This window comes from Struthio camelus, chromosome 9 (genome assembly GCF_040807025.1).
Source record: "Struthio camelus isolate bStrCam1 chromosome 9, bStrCam1.hap1, whole genome shotgun sequence".
Taxonomy (NCBI): Eukaryota; Metazoa; Chordata; class Aves; order Struthioniformes; family Struthionidae; genus Struthio; species Struthio camelus.
In genome coordinates this window covers 14,004,567-14,024,112 of record NC_090950.1, presented here as the reverse complement: position 1 = coordinate 14,024,112, position 19,546 = coordinate 14,004,567, and the positions used below count along the sequence as shown (strand labels likewise).

Sequence of the window (19,546 nt, the reverse complement as noted above, 5' to 3'; positions counted from 1 at the left end):
AAACAGATTAAGATTGTTAAAACAGGTGGGAAAGATTTTTAGCTTATTTATCAATATTACCAAGCAATAGCAGTTTGAAAATATTTGCTGAACTGTCACAACATCTTTGAACACGTGCTTGGCTTTCATTTACATCAATTTCACATAATGATTTTTTCCATAAATAGTACAGTCCTGTTAACTATACTGTAATGCCAGGATATTAATTCTCGTATTTCAAAGTTCAGAAATTGCTCTTGGGCATGCCACAGATTAAATATAATGCACTATATGTTGCAGTACCTGTGGTATAAGCTTGTCTTGTCTTGCTTTTTAACATAAAACACCAACATTTACATGGTTTTAATAAGGAAAAAAAAAGGGGGCAGAGGTTCCTCTCAGTTTATCAACATCTGATAGTGTAATTTTTATGCATAATCATATTCTTGATGTATACAGAATTGAAAGTAGTAAACTGGAGGGCAGGCGGAAGCTAGAGAGTCAAATGTCCAGCACTGCTGTAACTCTTTATCTTTCAGCCACTCAGCAAAGGCAAGTCTGAATGCGAGTTTAGCCAGCAACCATCTGATTACTGAGTAACACAGCGAATCCCGAGGAAAGACAGCACAACTTCTTTATTCCTACTCTCATACTTTGGAAGAGGCAGGAGAGTCCCAGATATAGCTGAGCCAAACCGAAGCAAAACACACACCCCCACCCACCCACCTCACAGCAGCCTTTCTGTTGCTTTAAGTTGCACTGGAAGCTAAAGAGGAACTATAATTCGAAAAAAGTAAATAAATACATCATAAACTGGCAAAACTGCTTTTCTTCTCTCACCTCCTTCTTTCTAAAAATTGCAAACAGACTATACAGTCTGACAGCTTTTAGCACTTATCACTGTTAAATGTTTCTCTACCCTTCTCCTAGTAGAGCACCTTTAATAGCCTACATCAATATTTCTAGCACTGCCATTTAAGTTTCTGTAAGTATACGAAAGAGTTTTGTCATGTTATGAAGCAAACTATTCTTTCTGGTGTTGGTGCCAATGTTCCTGATCTACAGACTAGAAGATAAAAAAACTGGTTAAAAACTTCTTAAAACTTAAGCTCACAGGGAAGCTCTGGATACTAAAAACAAGACTGGGGGCAGGCGGGAAGAACTCAAAGTGCCCCTGCTCAATGATTAAGGAAAAATTCCATTTCCTTTATTAACATTAAATACTTCAATAGAAAGGCCCTTGTTTGATACTGATAATGCACAAAAGACTCAGTAAAATGAGCATAAAGATAAAACAATAGAGCCATACTAACAGACTTATTCAATTTTTCTGAAACCCATGTCAGCTCCATATTCCTCTATGCATAGCTTGACCAGAAAGGTTTAAATAATGTTCGTGGTATCTTCCTCATTCCCCTCAAAGATTTTTCTGCAGCCTAGTGCAGCCTATTTAGCTGGTAGGAAGATATACTTGCACTACTCTGTGGTATTCTTGTTCCTTGGTCATCAAATCCTTGAAAAATTCTTTCCAGATTGCCATGAACTTTCAATTCCTTAAGTTAAACCATATATATCACTTGTTGTTCAATATGTTTTGATTTTAAGATGAGACATAATTTATTACCAGAGCTAAGAAAATAGGGCTACAAAGGACCTCAAATTATAACCTAATCAATATTCTCACCATAAGACACAGTCAGTTGTCTTTACCACATCCACGAGGAACACTTGCTTAACCTTAAAACTCTCACAGCATGAAGGTTCCACTAACTACTTTGGTAATTTATTCCAGTGCTTATCACTCTTACATTTTTTCCCTAACATCTAACTTCAATTTCCACTGACGACATAACACCTTTATTTCTTGTGTAACAAATTGCTCAAAATTAAATTTATATTTCCTTCCTCTTTGCAGCTACCTTTAATGTATTTGAAGATTTGCATCTCTGATTTCTTCCATAGACCAACTGCCCTCTGCTCCCAATCTCAGACGATAAGTTTACTTAGGCTGGGTTTCTAGATCATCACTTAATTCTTATTGGTCTTCTTCTCTGATTCTCCAGGTGCTCCATGACTTTCTCCAAAAGCAGTGTTGAAAACTGGACACAATGCAGCATGTAAGGTCTTGTTAATACTGAACAGCACAAAAGGATTTGCAGGTAACATGGCTGTTCACACATTTGAATTGAAAGGCAAACACACAACATGACCTTGCTGATCGATGTTATGCTGTTGATGACACCTACCGGCATGCAGAACATGCACACAGAATTACTTCCTTCTTTTTTCAAGGTAGCCTTCCAATTTCCCAAGATGACTCTTAATTCTGATCCTATGTTCCAGTGTATCTGTAGTCTTCCTGACCTTAATGATAGCAGGAGATAATTACATTGTGTTACATCATCCAAAGTGCTAAAGAAAATAGTACCGCACACAGGGCAGACCACTGCATATAATCCATTGATGATATTTTCTCTAGTTTGGCAGTGAGCAACTTACTTCAACATATGGTTTTCTAGCTAATTTTACAACTCCCTAACAGTTTAATCAGTGCCATAATTCCACAGCTTATTTTTAGAACATTGCACAAGACAGTGGCAAAGGCCATACTGGTGTCTCACACAGCCCAACTCATATGGCTTCTCCCTTATATACAGAGTTGTATCTTGTTAGTCTGATGCAACATTTAGCAAATCCATACAGCCTTGTTGCTTCCATGCTAGTAACCTTTCTAGGCATTTATAGTGTGTTGTTGTAAGGTAAATATAAGCTGCCTAACTTACATAAAACCTTGATTCCTTCCCTCACCCCAGACAAGCATCAGATTTGCCCCTTTCAAGTCTACTAGAACTTCACCCATTCTTCAGGAATTCTGGTGTTACTTGAGATAGCATGATATTCTTTATATATAAGCCTATTTGAAATTATTAATCCATGTTAAGATCCATCTTTATCCGTTAAAAAATTTCAACTTTAATAACAACAATTAGAAAATATATGCTGTCACAGATTAGCTATAGAGAACTATGCTCAGATCCTAAAAGCAGAAACCGGTCTCAGATTCTGATCAAGCATTTCAAAAAATTCCTACTGAGCTCATGTTGAGTAAAAGATTTTCAGTTTCAGGTTACTCAGCTTAGTCAAATAATGATTTATTCATCTAAAGTAACAAAATAAAGTGGCAATTGAAGAGAAGGGTTTTTTTTTCCATCTTTGTATATTTGAAAAGAGAGAAAGTGCTAGATGGTGAAACTCAGCAGTTCAAAAATCCTGAATAAGTTCATGATCAGAAATCATTTTGATAAGTTATTTAATTACAAACAATAAGCCCTTCATTTAATAAGGCAAATACATTTCATTTTTCCATTTAGAACGATTGTTACAGGGATCACAGAAAGCTAACCGGGTACATATTTCTTTCAGCTGAATTCTAATCTTCATCCAAACATAGCTTGACATGAAGTTGATTAAAAAAGAATATAAATAAATGCATCATTGTGATCCTTTACAGTATCACAGTTCATAGCAGAGTGTCATAAACCTGACATTATTGAACATATAAGCTATATAATCACTTAAATGAACGCATGCAAAAACTGCCAAGTTATGCTGATCTGAATCACACACACTAAGCAAAACTAAAATCCTTTCAAGTGCAAACCTAGGTGCTAGCTTAACCATACCTTTTCATGAACTACAAGGTAAATAGTACTACATACCCTCTACCAAATCACTGAAGAACTTAACATGTGCTTAATTCATATTCACTACCAACTTGCAGTACTCTGAACTATATTTAAAATATGTAACTAAGGCTATGATGTCTAATGAATTCTTTGCAGAAAGGATCAATTTTGCCTGTACTTCAGGATTGCTATATTTAACTATAACTGCATTAGCAGAAAACTGCTTGAACTAATAAAACTAAGACTTTTTAATCAGAGCTGGATCACATCCAGCCAGCTTTCAGGGCAGGCAAAGCTTGCTCATGTCTGTCTACAAACTGCACAGACATATTAGATCGAATATGAAAGACAAAATTGTCTCATATATTCTTTTCGAGCGTATCCTACTAGCAGTGCAGACAAACAATATCAGGGAACACGTGTGGTACTCAAAATACAAATGCAAGCTACAGACTCCTCATGGAAACCAGAGAGTTGTGGAAGAGAAGCAGGATCAGAAAACATAACATGACTGGGTTTACAAATGCTAAGACATAAAGTAGAGAGTTATACTTTCTTTGAAACTATTAGAAAAGAAACTACTTTATTTAAATATTAAGAATCAGAACATTATTTGCAAGATAATCTCAATGAACAAAATATAAATGATATCCAGTCTTTAGAATTAATTTAACAATAAAATAGCTAGAGTTAAAATAAGACAGCCAATGGGTAAATCCAAGATTAGGAACATTCGCTGACCTTATTGTGGAGATAATTTTTGTGGTAAACTAAGTTTGTTAATAGTTATAAAATTTTAGGGGGGGAAAAAAAAGGGGGTTGGTTTTTTCACTTGGTGCATTTCTGCATGCCAAACAAAGATGCATAACAACAAAGAAACTCCGAACAAAATTCACTTCCCAGTGCCAAGAATAAGAGACCCAGATGGATAGATGGAAACACCAATCCAGACTGGAGCCACTCCACAGCAACTACCACTTTCTCCAGAGTGCAATCGAGTGCTTTTATGTAGCCCACACACAGCTTCTTCTAATTATGCCCACAGCTGTTAAGCAGAACTGCCTGTTCTCCAGCAAGGTGACCTTGCCAAACCCACTATGGAAGGAACAACATTTGTTCTTTTAAAAAAAGGTCAAGTTACTGGGGAAAAAAAGATTTTTTGAATTAGCAGCCTGATCCAGAGACCACTGAAGTCAATGAAAAGATTCCTATTTGTATCACTCAATCTTGGATCAAAATACCAAGAATAGATTCTATCGCCATATGCAAACCATGCTTTTCTAATAAATCTAGTGTGAATGTAAGAAAAATATTTCTAGCTATAGTCAAAGGTATTTTTTAAACTATTTATTTAAAGTGTTTTCTTCCTATTTTCATTTTCTTTGGAAGCTGAAACTTTTGCAAGAAGGCAACCATCCAAAAAAAAGCTGCTTTGGCAAGACCTTCAAAAATGTTTGCATATTTAGGAAGTCACAGCAAAAAAACCCAGCATTGTGTATACATTTTAGCATGAAGATCTGAATAAATACTTTATGTCCGTGTTATATGCTACTAAAATAAAATTAACGGTTATTGGAACTCTTATCTGATAAAAATTTTTGGAGTAAAGAGATGAACTTCACTGAGATTCACCCTTCAGAAACAATCAGAATGTAGGAATAAACATGTCACTGTCCACTTCTGCTTAAAGATTAAAAGAATTTAACCCTTCAGGCAGTGTTTCCAAAAATACAGGACATACTACCAAGTGCTTGATGGAAGGAATTAAAGATACAATGCATTGTAAAAGAGTGCCATAACCTCAAGAATGTTAAACACTGAGTATAGTAATCTCAATGCAGTGCTATATCCAGGACAAATTAGAGAGAAGCAAACAATATCAGGACAAAAGCACAAAGCAAAGTAACCTTAAAAGGCATGCTGTATTAGGGTATCAAATTGACAATCTGGAATCATGCACGGTCTAAATCTTTGTCAGCATATTTGTGTCACAATATGTCAATGTTTCCTATTTTCATAACTTTTCACTTTAATGGTAAGTGGAATCATAATATCATTCAAGTGGAATGATGACATACTTTTAAATTAATGGTGTGTGTCTTTTTATCTCTATAATACATAACAACTCAGGAATGATGCATCCAAGCAGGTCCAAAACCTTAGGGAAAGATGGAGGAGACACATGGGGAACACAGAATCCCTTTCATCTGCATAATCAACTTTAAAAATGGCCTCTGGATTTAAAAAAAAATAAAAAATAAAAAAGAGCAAGTTTCCAGTAATGATCTTTTAACAGAACACAACTCAGCTCTTCCAGTGTACTAATAAACTGTTGAACTCGTTTCATTCTATATGCAAAGTGTGTTTCAAAGATAGGAGGAAAAGGAGGCACACAGTGCTCTTAGTAACGGTCAGGAGGAGATGAAGTACAGGGAAGCAGGAAAGGCAGAAGACAATATAAACTACTGAAGCACATACTAGGAGTTAGCACATCTGCTAGACTATGGATGCATCCATTAAAAGCACTCTCTCACAACACTTTCCTCCAGATATCTGAGGAAACGTCCTTCAAACACTACACTTGAAGAAGCCATGCCTCCCCGAGGAGAAGGTCAATTTTTAAAGCATATGGATTCATACATATTAATAGCCCTAAAGATAGGAGAACGGAAGAAAGATGGACAGCTCTGAGGATGAGAGGAGGGGATAGTGGAAATAAAGGAGAAACTAATTTTCCCTGACTATATTAATTCTATACAAATCTTTATACAATCTAAAACCTTAAATACACTACCAACATTGAACAAAACTAAATCAAGTACCTTCGTGTCTCTTCTCAAACCAAGCATACTGGTCTAAAATTGCTTTTAATACCTGCATTTTAGTATCTGAACCAAGTTGACACTGCTGTAAAAATTAAAATAAAAAAAAAACAACAATAACAAAGAAACAAAACAAACCCACTATAATACTCAAAACGTAAAACATCGAGGGCATTTTTTGATAACACTGAGACCAAGAGAGACAAACCTAAAACCAGTATTTTCAGAACACTAATCTGGACATAGCAGCTTCTTTTTACAGGCCAAGTAGGTACAAAGCTTATAGGACACCTATTCTTGTGTTTTAGAAAGAACTAATTAGAACATATTTCTTCATGTAAGATCTCTACGTGATCTACACAAAGGAACACAGCTTGCTGACATACAAAAACAGAAGGTCTGGATTCAAAGCAGTTGCCCGTTTGAGTTGCTTATCTGATCTTACTTTCTCTAATTACTGCTCCTGTAGCAGAAATAATTGAAGTACATACAAAGAAGATTCTGAACTGTCAATTTTCAGTCCAATACATTAGGGCAAAATTAAGTGAAAACCATTTTAGATAACCAAGGGTAGTAACTGCTTCAGTTGTCTGAAGTTAACCTGTTTATGTATGTAACTGGAGATTTTACAAAAAAAAACAATTTCATTGCTTTTCAAAAACATTCTTTATGCCATGGTATTGCATAGGTCATGATTCTATTTTAAAGGATAAGCTCTTGGTGAAAGGCTTAGTGACGCCTTGTCTCTTACACATCTGGTGAGCTTTTACTACCACTACTGAAAGATTCAGGACCTTTCTTCCTCATATATACAAGACGTCAACTTTATTTTTTTTTTTTTTAAATATGAATCGCTAATACCTTCTTTGAGAAGGTGAATAGTAAGACTAAAATCAGCTACTGCAAGAAAAGGAGCAGTGTCAGGTTCTTACTGAGCAATATTGCCACAGAGATAACTAGCTAATTTATTAAATCTTAATGCTATTTTAACCTTGCAACTATTGGTGTTTTTATTGATTTACTAAGAGGCTCTAATTGGTTTAAAATACTAATGCAGTATATGAACTAGAAAATTAAATGTGACAAAGGTAAAATCAAAGACGACACACATTGCTGAGAAAAAAAAAAAAGAAAAAAAAGAAATAGCTTCCAATAAATTGGATTTGAAACTTGGTATCTACCTACTAGATTAGTGAGTCAAGAAAGTAGAAATACAACAGTTCAAAATGCTAGACTGCAAGTGAAACTTAAGTAACTGGCTGAATATAACTATCAAAGACAAAATTAAACACAAGTTGCAGTTTTCAAACAAAATGACACAGTGTTGTTTATCTGGATGTTTTATGTATATTGAAAAACAACTGGTCCATGAAATCGGAATTGGGAAGAAATTTAATTTTCTTATACAGTGAAGAAAAATCAATATGACTACCATAGTTATGAACATTTCTTTTCTTAGGTGTTTGGGTTTGGATTTTTTAATTTTTTTTTTATTTTCAAGCTTGCAATATATTTGGTTTTTGTATAAAATACAAACATAGAGAAAAAAGCAAAAGAAAAAAATCTCTCATCACTATCTTGTTTACTAAACTCAGGAAGATATATATTTTACAAAAATTTTAGGAAAATCATAGTTCCTAGGCCCCAAAATACATCATGTTCTAAATTCGGTAGTACTCCCATTACTACTTTACCTCTACACCAAGCAGTGGGGTCCACAGAAGCATAAAAAGCAACAACAGACTACTAGAATAGAAAAGGAAATTTGCTGTAAAATCATTTGACGTCAACAGATCTTTATCTGCTTTACACACACACATACACACACACACATACACACACACACATACACACACACACATACACACACACACATACACACACACACATACACACACACACATACACACACACACATACACACACACACATACACACACACACACCAGGCGCACGCTTACACACATCTAAAAAATAATAATATAGAGTTTTGCTTTGAGAAATAAAAGTCCACCCTTTTGTTTGGCTAGTCTGTTACCACTATGATTCCCTGTAAGATGCTAAAGAGTAAGATATTTTGGAATATTTTTTCCCATCCAATCCAATGCTGAACAAGATCCTTGCTACACCTTCTCACAGAAGATGCCTAATTTTACCTCCGATACTTCACTGCTGAGCACATAACCTATTTTAAGATATTTCTACAGAAAACGATTGTAATCAAATGCAATGACTGGCATTCTTATTACTGTAAGAGGTTAAGATAACACTGATGGGAAAAAAAGGGAAATAAGACTATAGCCAATTGCTATACAATCACATCACTTTCATTCTTTTTAGAGTCTTCCATGGGTCTGGCAAATTTCATAGACTACTAATATAAAGCCCAGTCTCAATACAAGAAAACATAAATGGGAACTCTTAAAAATTCAAAGAGGCAAGGTAGGGGCATAGATATTTGATAACTACAGAGCAGATGCTACTATGACGTTGGCCTTTTTTTTTTTTTTTTTTTTTTATTAGAACCAAAGAAATGTGTATACAGACATTTCACTGTTACATATAAAAAGAATATCTATATGATCTACATATTTATATAGTTTTGTTTAACCCCAAAATATAAAGACTTTGTTATCATCTACATGTTTTAAAAGTTTAGTCTTAAAATCCTTTGTAAACAGACATGAGCTTTCAAGGGATTCTTAACACATTGCTGAGATTGAAAAACGGACATTTAGAAGTTGCAAAAAACCCTAAGAAAAATCCAAACCCACATCGCATACTAATCAAAATATTTCCTATGGGTAGAACAGCAAAGAAATACAATAGGTAAGAGATGATTACATAACACACTATGGTTACATTAAGGGCCGGCTGCCAAAATTAAACAACAACAACTTAACAGCCAGATATTTTAACTTCCTAATAATAATTTGGTTTAAATATCATAAAGACAACGATTTATTTATATTAAAAATTGTTTCTTTGGTGTAACTAAAGGAAGAATTATTTCACTTTGTAACCAATATAAGACTGTAATTATAAGAACAAGAATGAAAATTAAAAAAAAATCTAGAAACATATATTAATACTATTTAAAATAATTTCTTTTTGGGACAACTGTCTATCTAAAATTGACAATGGAAACGATATAAATAACTAACTCCCTTTAGTAAATGGACCTAAACCGTTATGTCTGTTTGACAGTCTGTTAAAACAGAGGCTTTCATAAATCTCATATAAACAACCTTAGCAATTTCTTTTACAGTGTCAGGCACTAATTATTAATTTTTTAAAGAAATTGTTAAGATACTGCATAATAAAATTGCAGCTCACAAATGCCTGAACGCTGATTAAGCAGAAATACAGTACCTTTGTACTGGGTTCTGCTAACCCACGTATGGGATTATACGAGAGGAATCACTGAGCTTAAGTTTGATGCATGTTTTGTCTAAATTTATGTTAAAAGCTGATACCAGGAAATTCTGTACTCTATCACTGATTGATTCTTTTAATAACCTAGTAGGATACTAATACAGTGAATTATCTGAATGGATCAAAACTCTAAATCTGCAATGGTACATTCTGTGGCCTGAAAACCCTAATAAAAGCATATGTACAATTAAGAAAAAAAACAATCAAAATTATTGCAATAATTTTTTCAGCCAACCCATAGTTTACAGTTGCAAAAAGAGGAATGAGTACTAAATTTTGGTTGTGGCATACCTGTTTTTACATCCATCTCACTATCTGTTTCAAATTATATCACGTATTTTTGTTCATGCTAAATACCTGTTTCACCATCCGTGCAATTGTAAGCAGCATAGAATGTCATGCTTTTAGGAAAAAAATACCATGTTTAAAGGACAGTGCTTATTCAAGCTAATTATTTTTCAAACTAATTGCCAGTGAAGAATATCCTAATTGCTTATTAGCACAGTAAGTTTTATCTCATCCTTTTTGTCAAAGGCAGATATGATAAGTTACATGCTCTGTGTTACCTTCTTGGGAAAATAAGGTGTATACCTATTAGTAGGAATCTTACCTTCCAAGAAGCTCGTTTCCTGAAATATTTTAAAAGTTGAGCTCTAAAAGTCTAGCTTTTCCAAAGTAAATTGCTGTTTAAGACAAGAAAATGGCAGCTGGGAGAAAAAATTAAAGCAAACTGTAGCAAAACCATTGAAAACTACACCTACATATACACTGGACAGCACAAAAATATATTGGACGTAATTACAAAATTAAACATTTTCTAGCTTCACTTATCTGTAAAGTTTAAAAACTGCAACTAGTACTCAAAAGAGACACCACTATGTCTTAAGAAATGCTGCTGTCTCAAACTACAGTTAGAAATGTGCCTTAGTATGCCACAGTTATCTACCAGGGAGACATACTCATGCTAGGATGTACTTAAATCCTCTCTCATTTTTCACCAAAGGGCAGTCTCCAAATAAGAATAAATTTCCTCGTATATTTGAAAATTTATCTTTGTCCAAATACAAGATGATACTCCAAAAAGATAGAAAAACAGGTAACTAACCTTAAGTGATGTAGATTATTTAGGGCTACAATGAAAGCTGCAGGTGTTCCACACTGATACATTAAAACCTTTAAAACTTAACTATTTATCTTACCATAAATCTGTCATAGTTATTAACAACTGTCTTCATTTTATGGCAGTGAAAATATAAAAAGTTTATCTTATTGTAATACCAATCATATGTGCATATCTTTTCTATGGTGAGATTAGAATTTGACATCTTCAGACTTTTTAGATTCTTGTAATATCTTAACATTTTTTTCTTTCTACAATGCAACTTAAGACCACAAAAGGAGAGAACATGATTCCAAAGCCACATCCAAACCACATAAACCATTCATTAGCTGCCTATAGTCTAATGGTTCAATACCCACGAGCATTTAGCACTTACAAAGATGACTACTCTCAAGAGCAACTATCTTTTGTACATTTGTAAAAACAGTAGTCTGCTATTTCCTTGCTAGTAATCTAAAAAATTAAAACCAAACATGGTTCACATTCCTGAAGATAAAAGATTTCAAAATGCTTAATACTAAAACCCTTACAGGATTTTTTTTTTCTTAAATTGAATCTGTTAGAAGTGATATAATATGTATCTTTAATGTAAAATACAAAGTATCCATTTCAGGGATCTAAAGCTTGTTTTAGATCCCTCCCTTCCCAAAACCTAGTATTTTCATAGGATGACATATTGATATGACTTTGCTACTTTTTTTTTAATTCCTTAGATGATATCTAATTTGCTACCTTTTGCTGACAAACCTGATGAACTGCATATTTTATTCATTTATTTCAAATCTAAGGCCCTCACTATCTTCTAAAATTGTCAGTACAGTTTTGATTGAAACTGTTCAGATGACAATCATTCCTACAGCAAATATTCTTTTTAAGTATTATTCTTATTCTATTAAGTAATAATTTTGCTGTAGAAAATACAGTACATTTTTAAAAGACTATTTTCACAATGTTGAAGACAGCTAGAAGCCAAATTATCTGAAAGATTAAGGGGACAAAAAGATGATAACTGGAAAACTCACCTCTTTTCACCCTCTCAGTTCCCCTAAAAGTCAGCACTCCTCCCTCCAAGGTGACGTCTCACAATAGATGAAACAAACTTACGCAAAAAGCTGTATTTACTTTAAGAACATATTAGTCAATTTCCGCACGAAGCAGTAAAGCCTCTCCCTACCGCAAGGACACTGTTTCAACCACCGCCTTGGGGAGTATCTTCCAGTTCAGATGACATGTTCTTTGTTATAAAAAACAGAATCAGAGAAGGTGCCAAAGTGGAAGCAGTAATGATTTGTCAAGATACTCGTTTTCATATTTCGCCTGGTATTTCTCTGACAGCCATAAAATAGTGGTGCAAATTAATTTTCTGAGCAGAGATTTATGAATGGTGCATTGAATTTGAAAGAGCTGCAGTTAGGAGTAGGGGCGTTTCTACCTCCTTTTCCTGAGGAATGCTTCCTTGCACTCAGGAATTTAAAAATCACAAGATAACAAAAAAGAAGGAAAGTAACATTTTTAAGTATCTAGTCACGTTATTATTTTTATTAAGATTAAATGTTATAGCGTCAAAAAATTGAAACGAAATCTCTCAGATTTGTTAAGAAGGACCTAAAGCCTTTGGCCGAATTCCCAATAGAATCCACATTGGCATGCAAGAAATACGTATTTGATTAAAAAAAAAAAAAAACTTTTCTATCCTGATACCAACGTATACCATGTTAACTTCTGTCCTTTTATAATCACATAAATCTAAAAAACCTTAGCTTTGTGTGAAAGTTGTACACGTTGTGCTCTAATAATGCACTGTAAGTTCTAACAAACAGATTTTCCCTCAGTTCTTTAAGTTTTCAGAATCTGAGAAATATTTTCTATAAAGTATTTTTTTCTTTCCCTTTTGACTTCACTTGCACTATAAAAAGACAAAATATATCCCAATGAGTATATTTTAAACCAACTAACACATTTCAGTCAAAATCAGTATTTTTAGTTCTTAACATTTCTATTTGTTAGGTCTTTCAGCTAAAAGCTAGAGTACAAGCTTTCTCTAAAGTGGAAAAGGATAACGTGAAGAGTAAGAAGATAGTACATTGCTCCTCAATTAAATATGCATAAAAAGCAAAAACAGGCAGACATAGACGGTTTAAATATCGGGAACACATCAATTCTTCTCTTATACTGCCTGATACTACTGTTTACAGTATAGTAAGACATTTTGGCAGAGCAGCTTCATTGACTCCATTTTTTCGTTATAAAAGCATTTCACCATAGTACTAACAATGTAATCAAACAGTAAACAATTATGAATAAATGCATTTTACACAAAAAAAATGATTCTACATCCTTACATTGCATTCTCTGAAAACTGTACCAGGCAATTTTCTTCAACTCTGTTTCTGAGTAGAATATTTTCAAAATATTGGAAACAAACAATGAATAAGACATTTTAAAATCCCTTTTCAGTATTAGTCATAACTTGAAATACAAGATGCTATAAGTTTCCTACCTCTTTCATTAAGACTGTTAAGCACTGCCCTTTCAAGCTGCTCCTCTTCAGTAAGTCCACCTGTATAAACATCGTAGTTCCTTGGTGTGCTGTACTGATAACCTGGATGATTATAATACTCTGAAACAATAAAAAAAAAGAAGAAAATAAACTGCTGCTACTCACTAGGAGACAGTGAAATGAGATATTACTTTTATGCTAGTTTTCCTTCACAAATTAGTTTATTCTAATTGCAGAAGGAAACAAATGATTAGAAGTGCCATTACTTTTAGGATATATACTGTGAATTAAAAAACATATGACAGTTTCCCAATTTACAAAATCAAACTACAGTAACAGGAGAGACAGAAATAACAGAACAATAGATCAAACACCTGGTTCTTATATCATCGTTTTTAAATGAGTGTTATAGAATTGCCATTATTGAAAAGTTTCACACTGAAATTGAAAGGCAGAATTTTCATCATCTCCTTTCAACATTTAACTGTGAATACTAGCAGGCCTTATTAAAGTCATTAGCACAGCAGCAGCAAAACAGGTAGATTTCAGGCTTTTTTCCCCAACCCGTGTTTCATTTCACCCTACTGTCCATCAATGGTATCTATCAATGTCATCCTGGCTCCAAGTAGTGTTTGGATCTACAAAACACATGGCTAAAGATTCTGAAAGTTTTTTGCACCAATATATACAGCTAGTATTGGGCTATTGAACAACTACATCTGCTCTGGGAAAAACACACCATAGATCTCATCTACTGTCACAACCATCACTTGTTGTCTGCACTGCTAACCACCAGGCACTTCCACTATTTCAGAAGTTTGTCGAAAACAAGTATGAACAAACCATCATCCACCCAAACACACGAGAGTCATCTCTATATATTTATCCTGTTATACAGTAGATGCCTAGGGAAGAGTAGAAATCACTGCAGAAGATAGGATATGCTAGGCTATACAACCCTTTGATTTGATCCAACATACAGTCCACCATAGCTTGCTACTCTTCTATTCCTTCCAGACAACATATTCTACACTCCATATATAATGACTCAATGTTCTGCATGAGAAGTAAATCAAACATGCTATGCTCAAAGTGTTCTAATAATCCAGCTAAGTCTCCATCTTACACCTAGTGAAGATAGCCTAAATTTATTCTGGTAAGGAGTTTGCTTTTTGCATGCATTTCTCCCAAGGGAATTACTTGATTTAGAAAAAGTGTTCAAAAGAAGTTCCTTTGTCAGAGGAGAAAAAAAAAATCTTAGAATGGAACAGATAAAATTTGCTAGAGCAAATCTACTATTGGCAGATCTACCAAGGTTCTATGGGCTGCTTCTTGTAGCCACAACTTTCCCCCTACCACACCCTTTGCAAGAGGGATGGTATTTCCCTAGGGTAGCATTTAATGAAGTCATGACCTTAATTTGAGATGAAGTCTCTTATACAAAATACTCCCTCACAGTTCCCAAAAAAGGAAAGGTGAGACAAGAGCATAGAAGTAGTACAAACTTAGCAGGCATACATATATGCAGAAGGCTTTGCATATAATAAGATTCCAGTTAACTAGCTCTTCCACAGTTTGTTTTTTTTTTTTTTTAATCATTAGTAAAAACGGTCTCCATGTTTTTTAAAGCTGAGAAGCTTTTAGCTAACTGCGTGAGATCACTTACGTGAGTAGTAGTCCCTCTGTCTGGCAGGGTCAGTGAATGAAAAGCCACCTAAATAGAAGAAGAATGATGCATGTACTATTAGAATAAAATCACATGTTCCATTCAAAAAGAGAAAAATCAAATTTAAAATATTGTTTCTTTCACAGTCTTTGTTTCATATGATACAAATATGAAATTACAGGTTTCTATAAACTTTTTTTTGCATTGGTGAGAGAATATTGGCAAGCTTGTATTTGGTTCCAGATTTTATATTAGCATGCAGTGATAGAACAATATATCCATATAGAGTAGAAAAATGCAAAACCAACCTAAAAAATGTTCTCCAGAACATATAATGAAAAATTTCTTCAGTGAGATTGTACATTGAGAAAACTGAGGACTGGAACAGCATTACACTCTTTCTGCTCTGCTGCATAAGCAGAAAAAAAAAAATTACTTGTGTGCTGGAAAACTCCTCCCTCTAGTTCTTACATGCACAATAACCTTCATAGCTGTGGGATCTCCAAAGCATGTTTCATTAACCGTACCATATGTTTTATCATAGAACCATAGAACAATCGATGAGAGAAGGGACCTCAGGAGGTCTCTAGTCCAATCCCCTACACAAAGCATGGTCAGCTATGACACCAGACCACGTTACCCCATGGTTTAATCCAGTCAGGTCCTGAAAGCATCCAAGGATGGAGACTGCAGAACCTCCCTAGGAAACCTGTTGCGATTCTTTACTGTCCTAATAGTCGTCAGATAGTCCCCCCATGCCACAGAAACACGAAATAATGTTTAGCTGAGGTGTGGCTTTATGCCTGTTCACTCCAGAGGGGTAGGAAATCTGATGCTTCAGTCTGAGTTTTTCCACTTAAAACTGCTAAACATCTATGATTCAGAGGTTTTATCACCAAACTGCAAACTGTGCATGTACTTCAAGCTTGAGAGCAAGCAGGTTACACCTCCAAGTTAGCAACCTACTGGATGACTTACCAAGAGCTGAAGTCAATGCTTCAGAAAGTTGAAATAAAACTTCAGTTTAAAATTAAAAAGCACAAACATCTGAATGAATAACTTCTTACTATACAAACACCATATCTGTGGTCAGTATCATGGTAAGGTCATGAACAAGCTGTCCAAAACGTTAAGTAATCCAAACATAAGTATTTCTCATTACTGGAAATCTTTCATCATAACAAAGAGTATCTGTCAGGAACTCAGCATTATTTTAAGAACAATAGGCACAGCAGAAGATCCAAAGCCCTGCGTTCAAACATTTGCATTTGTGAAAAGACAAAAAAAAAAAAAAAAGGGGGTGGGGGCATATTCTGACAATCAATCCTAGCACAACTATTATGACAGGGCTTAGATGTCTGTGTAGTTAAAACACTCAAGTTAATGGCACTGTTCATATAAAAGTTTGCAGGGCTATTTTTAAAAACAGATTGTTAGCCTAAAAATGTACAATATCAGATTTAAAGTGTGTGAATGCATGTTTCTACCGTATAAAACGTGTACTAATACACAATTGGAAAGGCTGGGGAACCTCGTAACAATTTCTCAAGCATCACAATCTTTTGAAAAAGATAGGAACTTCCACTAGAACAGATACAAGTAACACAAATCAACATATAAACATACTGTGTTCTGGCATATTTCCCATAGGTTCACTACACTATGTTTAAAATTATATTTTTCATTCACATTTTACCTGAACTTTTTATTTTAAATACACATTTTAAAATAATGGTAATATTTATTGCTCTAAGTGCAAACACCTGAATAATACATTTATTGGTTATCATCCATACTAAAGAGAAGCTGAGTTTTTCTTCTGCATTCTGTTTAATAACCAGCATATCCTTAATTGCCTAAAAACTTGAATTTTTGTATGCAAGATTTATTGAATTTTAAAAATAAAACATTGCTTATACAGATTTCACAAATTGAACTAAACTATATACCTGCACAGGCTTTCATGATCTTTTTCAGAGGACCCACAGTGTACATCAGTCCAACCAGAATCCCTGCCAAATGCCCAGCAAAAGAACTCCTAGGAAAAAAGAAGAACCTGTGAGTGAGGGAAAGGAAGGCTTTTTTGTTAGGGACCCAAACAAGGGACTGCAAATTTTGTTGTAAACCAGAAAGTTCCTGAGTTACTAGACTGAGACCAAGCATAGAGAAAGGACTTGCCTGCAAAGACACAGGGGAATGCAAAGATTCATTAATTTCTGCTCTGAACTAGAGATATTCTAATTTCTAATTTTAAAGTGTTAAGTGTTCTAATTGAACCCACCTGTGCAGTTTACAAAACCCTCTTTGCATTTTTTACCATGCTCATTTTGAGGAAAAGTAGCAAGCAGACCCGCCTCTAGGGCTGTGCTTGAGAACTGCGGCTCTACCACATTAAAGTCTGAGCCATACAGTTAATCGTGTAGTTAGTTTACTTCAGTGTTCCTTATGAGAGTTATTTAATTTTGCCAGTTCATGCTTCCTAGAAATATCTAACACCGTCAAGACAATATGGACTAAAGTGCCAAGTCTTCTTTCTCTGTAACTTCCCTAAAATTAGTGGGTATAAACAGTTACAGAAATGTATTCAACAGATACCTTCAAGAAATTGAAAACTCATCAGGAGAGAGCATTTTAACTGTCTAAAGGACAGAATATTGCTCACCTAAAAGCATTTGAAGTACAAATTTTATTGAGGTAGGAAACTAGTTTTAATCTATAGAACTTAAATCTGTAGATTACACTGAAATGTCTAGGTAGGATCTACCAGAACCATTTACATTTTAAGAGAATGCATAAATATAGTATCTTACTGGGGTGCTCTCAAGAATCTCCTAGAATTCTCTCCTAGAATCATTTTATTTGAGGTGACCATTGAACGCAGATCCACCTGTCGCAACATTTTTGGAACGCAGTGCCTCCAAAAACTTAAAAGTACAAAATGAGTGAAATCTTGAGATCCAAATTCTTTTCTAAACATACTGACATCTTCTTTAAAAAATATCATCGGCCACTTGTATACAGAATGAAAAGGTCCTAAAGTCTTTTGACAAATCATCAACATGGAAGCGTAAGTTAAAGGTAGAAGAGAATGAAGAGGTTGGCTTCAGGTACTACCATGAATATGGGGTACCTGATCAATTCATAAACTGATTTCCAGCACTCAAATTACAAATAATTTAGTGAAAAGACTTTAACCAGATCAGTATTTAAATTATATTTAAATATTACTATTTAAAATTGTTTGCCTTTATTATGAAGTTATAAAAGCTATAATCCCAGAGAGGCCAATATACTAAATATTTTTTAAATATTTCCTAGCATATCTGATTATAAATAACTCAGTTTATTAGATTTTTACCTGTTGTCAGCAATTCCAGTAACTCAACTTTTTTTTTCCCCTTTATAAAGCAGAAACAAAACCCTTGTCTAAATTAATAATAGATCTAAACATGATTTTTTTACATTCTGGTCAGAAATCCAAAGCAGCCACATAGATATGGTAATGACAGCACATGTACTTATGTTAATACAACTTACAGATACCATTGGTAGAAATATACGAGAAAACACATGTGTCACTAGAGGGAGATAAAGATCAAATCTCAATTCAGTCATTTGCCATCTACTGAACCACGAACTTGCATTCTGTTATGCAGAGCTGCCATTCTCTCCCACAAGTTATCAGCAATTTTTAAGAGTAACACATAAATGCTGCTGTGAAAAATTATAGGTAAGAAGTAGTTAGCAAAATAAACTATTTATAAGGAACTAATTTCAGATTTCAAGTTACAAAAAGTACCCTTTTGCCTGATTTGAAAGTGTGACATCTGTACACAGATAATACCAAATATTTTAAAATGCATTACTCCAGAATTCACCAACATGAGATTATTGACTCACCTATATTCCTGGAAGCATTTTAGAAAATGTTCATGCTCATCTGGATTTATCTGAGCATAACACTGTTCCACAAAATGCAAAATCAAGGTCTTTGATCGTAATACAATGAAGCTATACATTTAATACAATATAAATGAGCAGAAACATTTAATTTTTAGAAGCCTTCAGCAAAGGGGTGATTTCCATTTCATGTCCATTGAACAGTTTAGCACAACAGACACCCCAAACACCATTCACTCCTTTTTTTGTAAATTATATTCAAAGAGTAGGAATTAACAAATAAGTTTAAATAGAGTAATCTAAATGAAAAATAAGATTCAAATTAACAATTAAAAAGTTTAAATAGGGTACTCTAAATGAAAAATAAGATTCAGACACACGGTCACCCTGTTATGATACCACTGACATGCACAAAATGAGTGTAATATTTGATAAATC

The 19,546-nt window shown here is 34.2% G+C and overlaps 1 protein-coding gene across 11 annotated transcripts in view; it reads right to left on the bottom strand.

Annotated features, from left to right (window-relative positions):
• Nucleotides 1-19,546, bottom strand: part of RHBDD1 (rhomboid domain containing 1) — a 73,498-nt gene that overhangs the window by 9,203 nt on the left and 44,749 nt on the right. For all 11 annotated transcript variants that reach the window (XM_068953749.1, XM_068953756.1, XM_068953758.1 and 8 more), the window contains 3 exons: nt 17,158-17,246; nt 15,209-15,256; nt 13,543-13,662 (listed from right to left, as the gene is read on the bottom strand). In XM_068953749.1, coding sequence (XP_068809850.1) covers nt 13,543-13,662; nt 15,209-15,256; nt 17,158-17,246 — 257 coding nt within the window. The remainder of the gene's footprint in view (nt 1-13,542; nt 13,663-15,208; nt 15,257-17,157; nt 17,247-19,546) is intronic.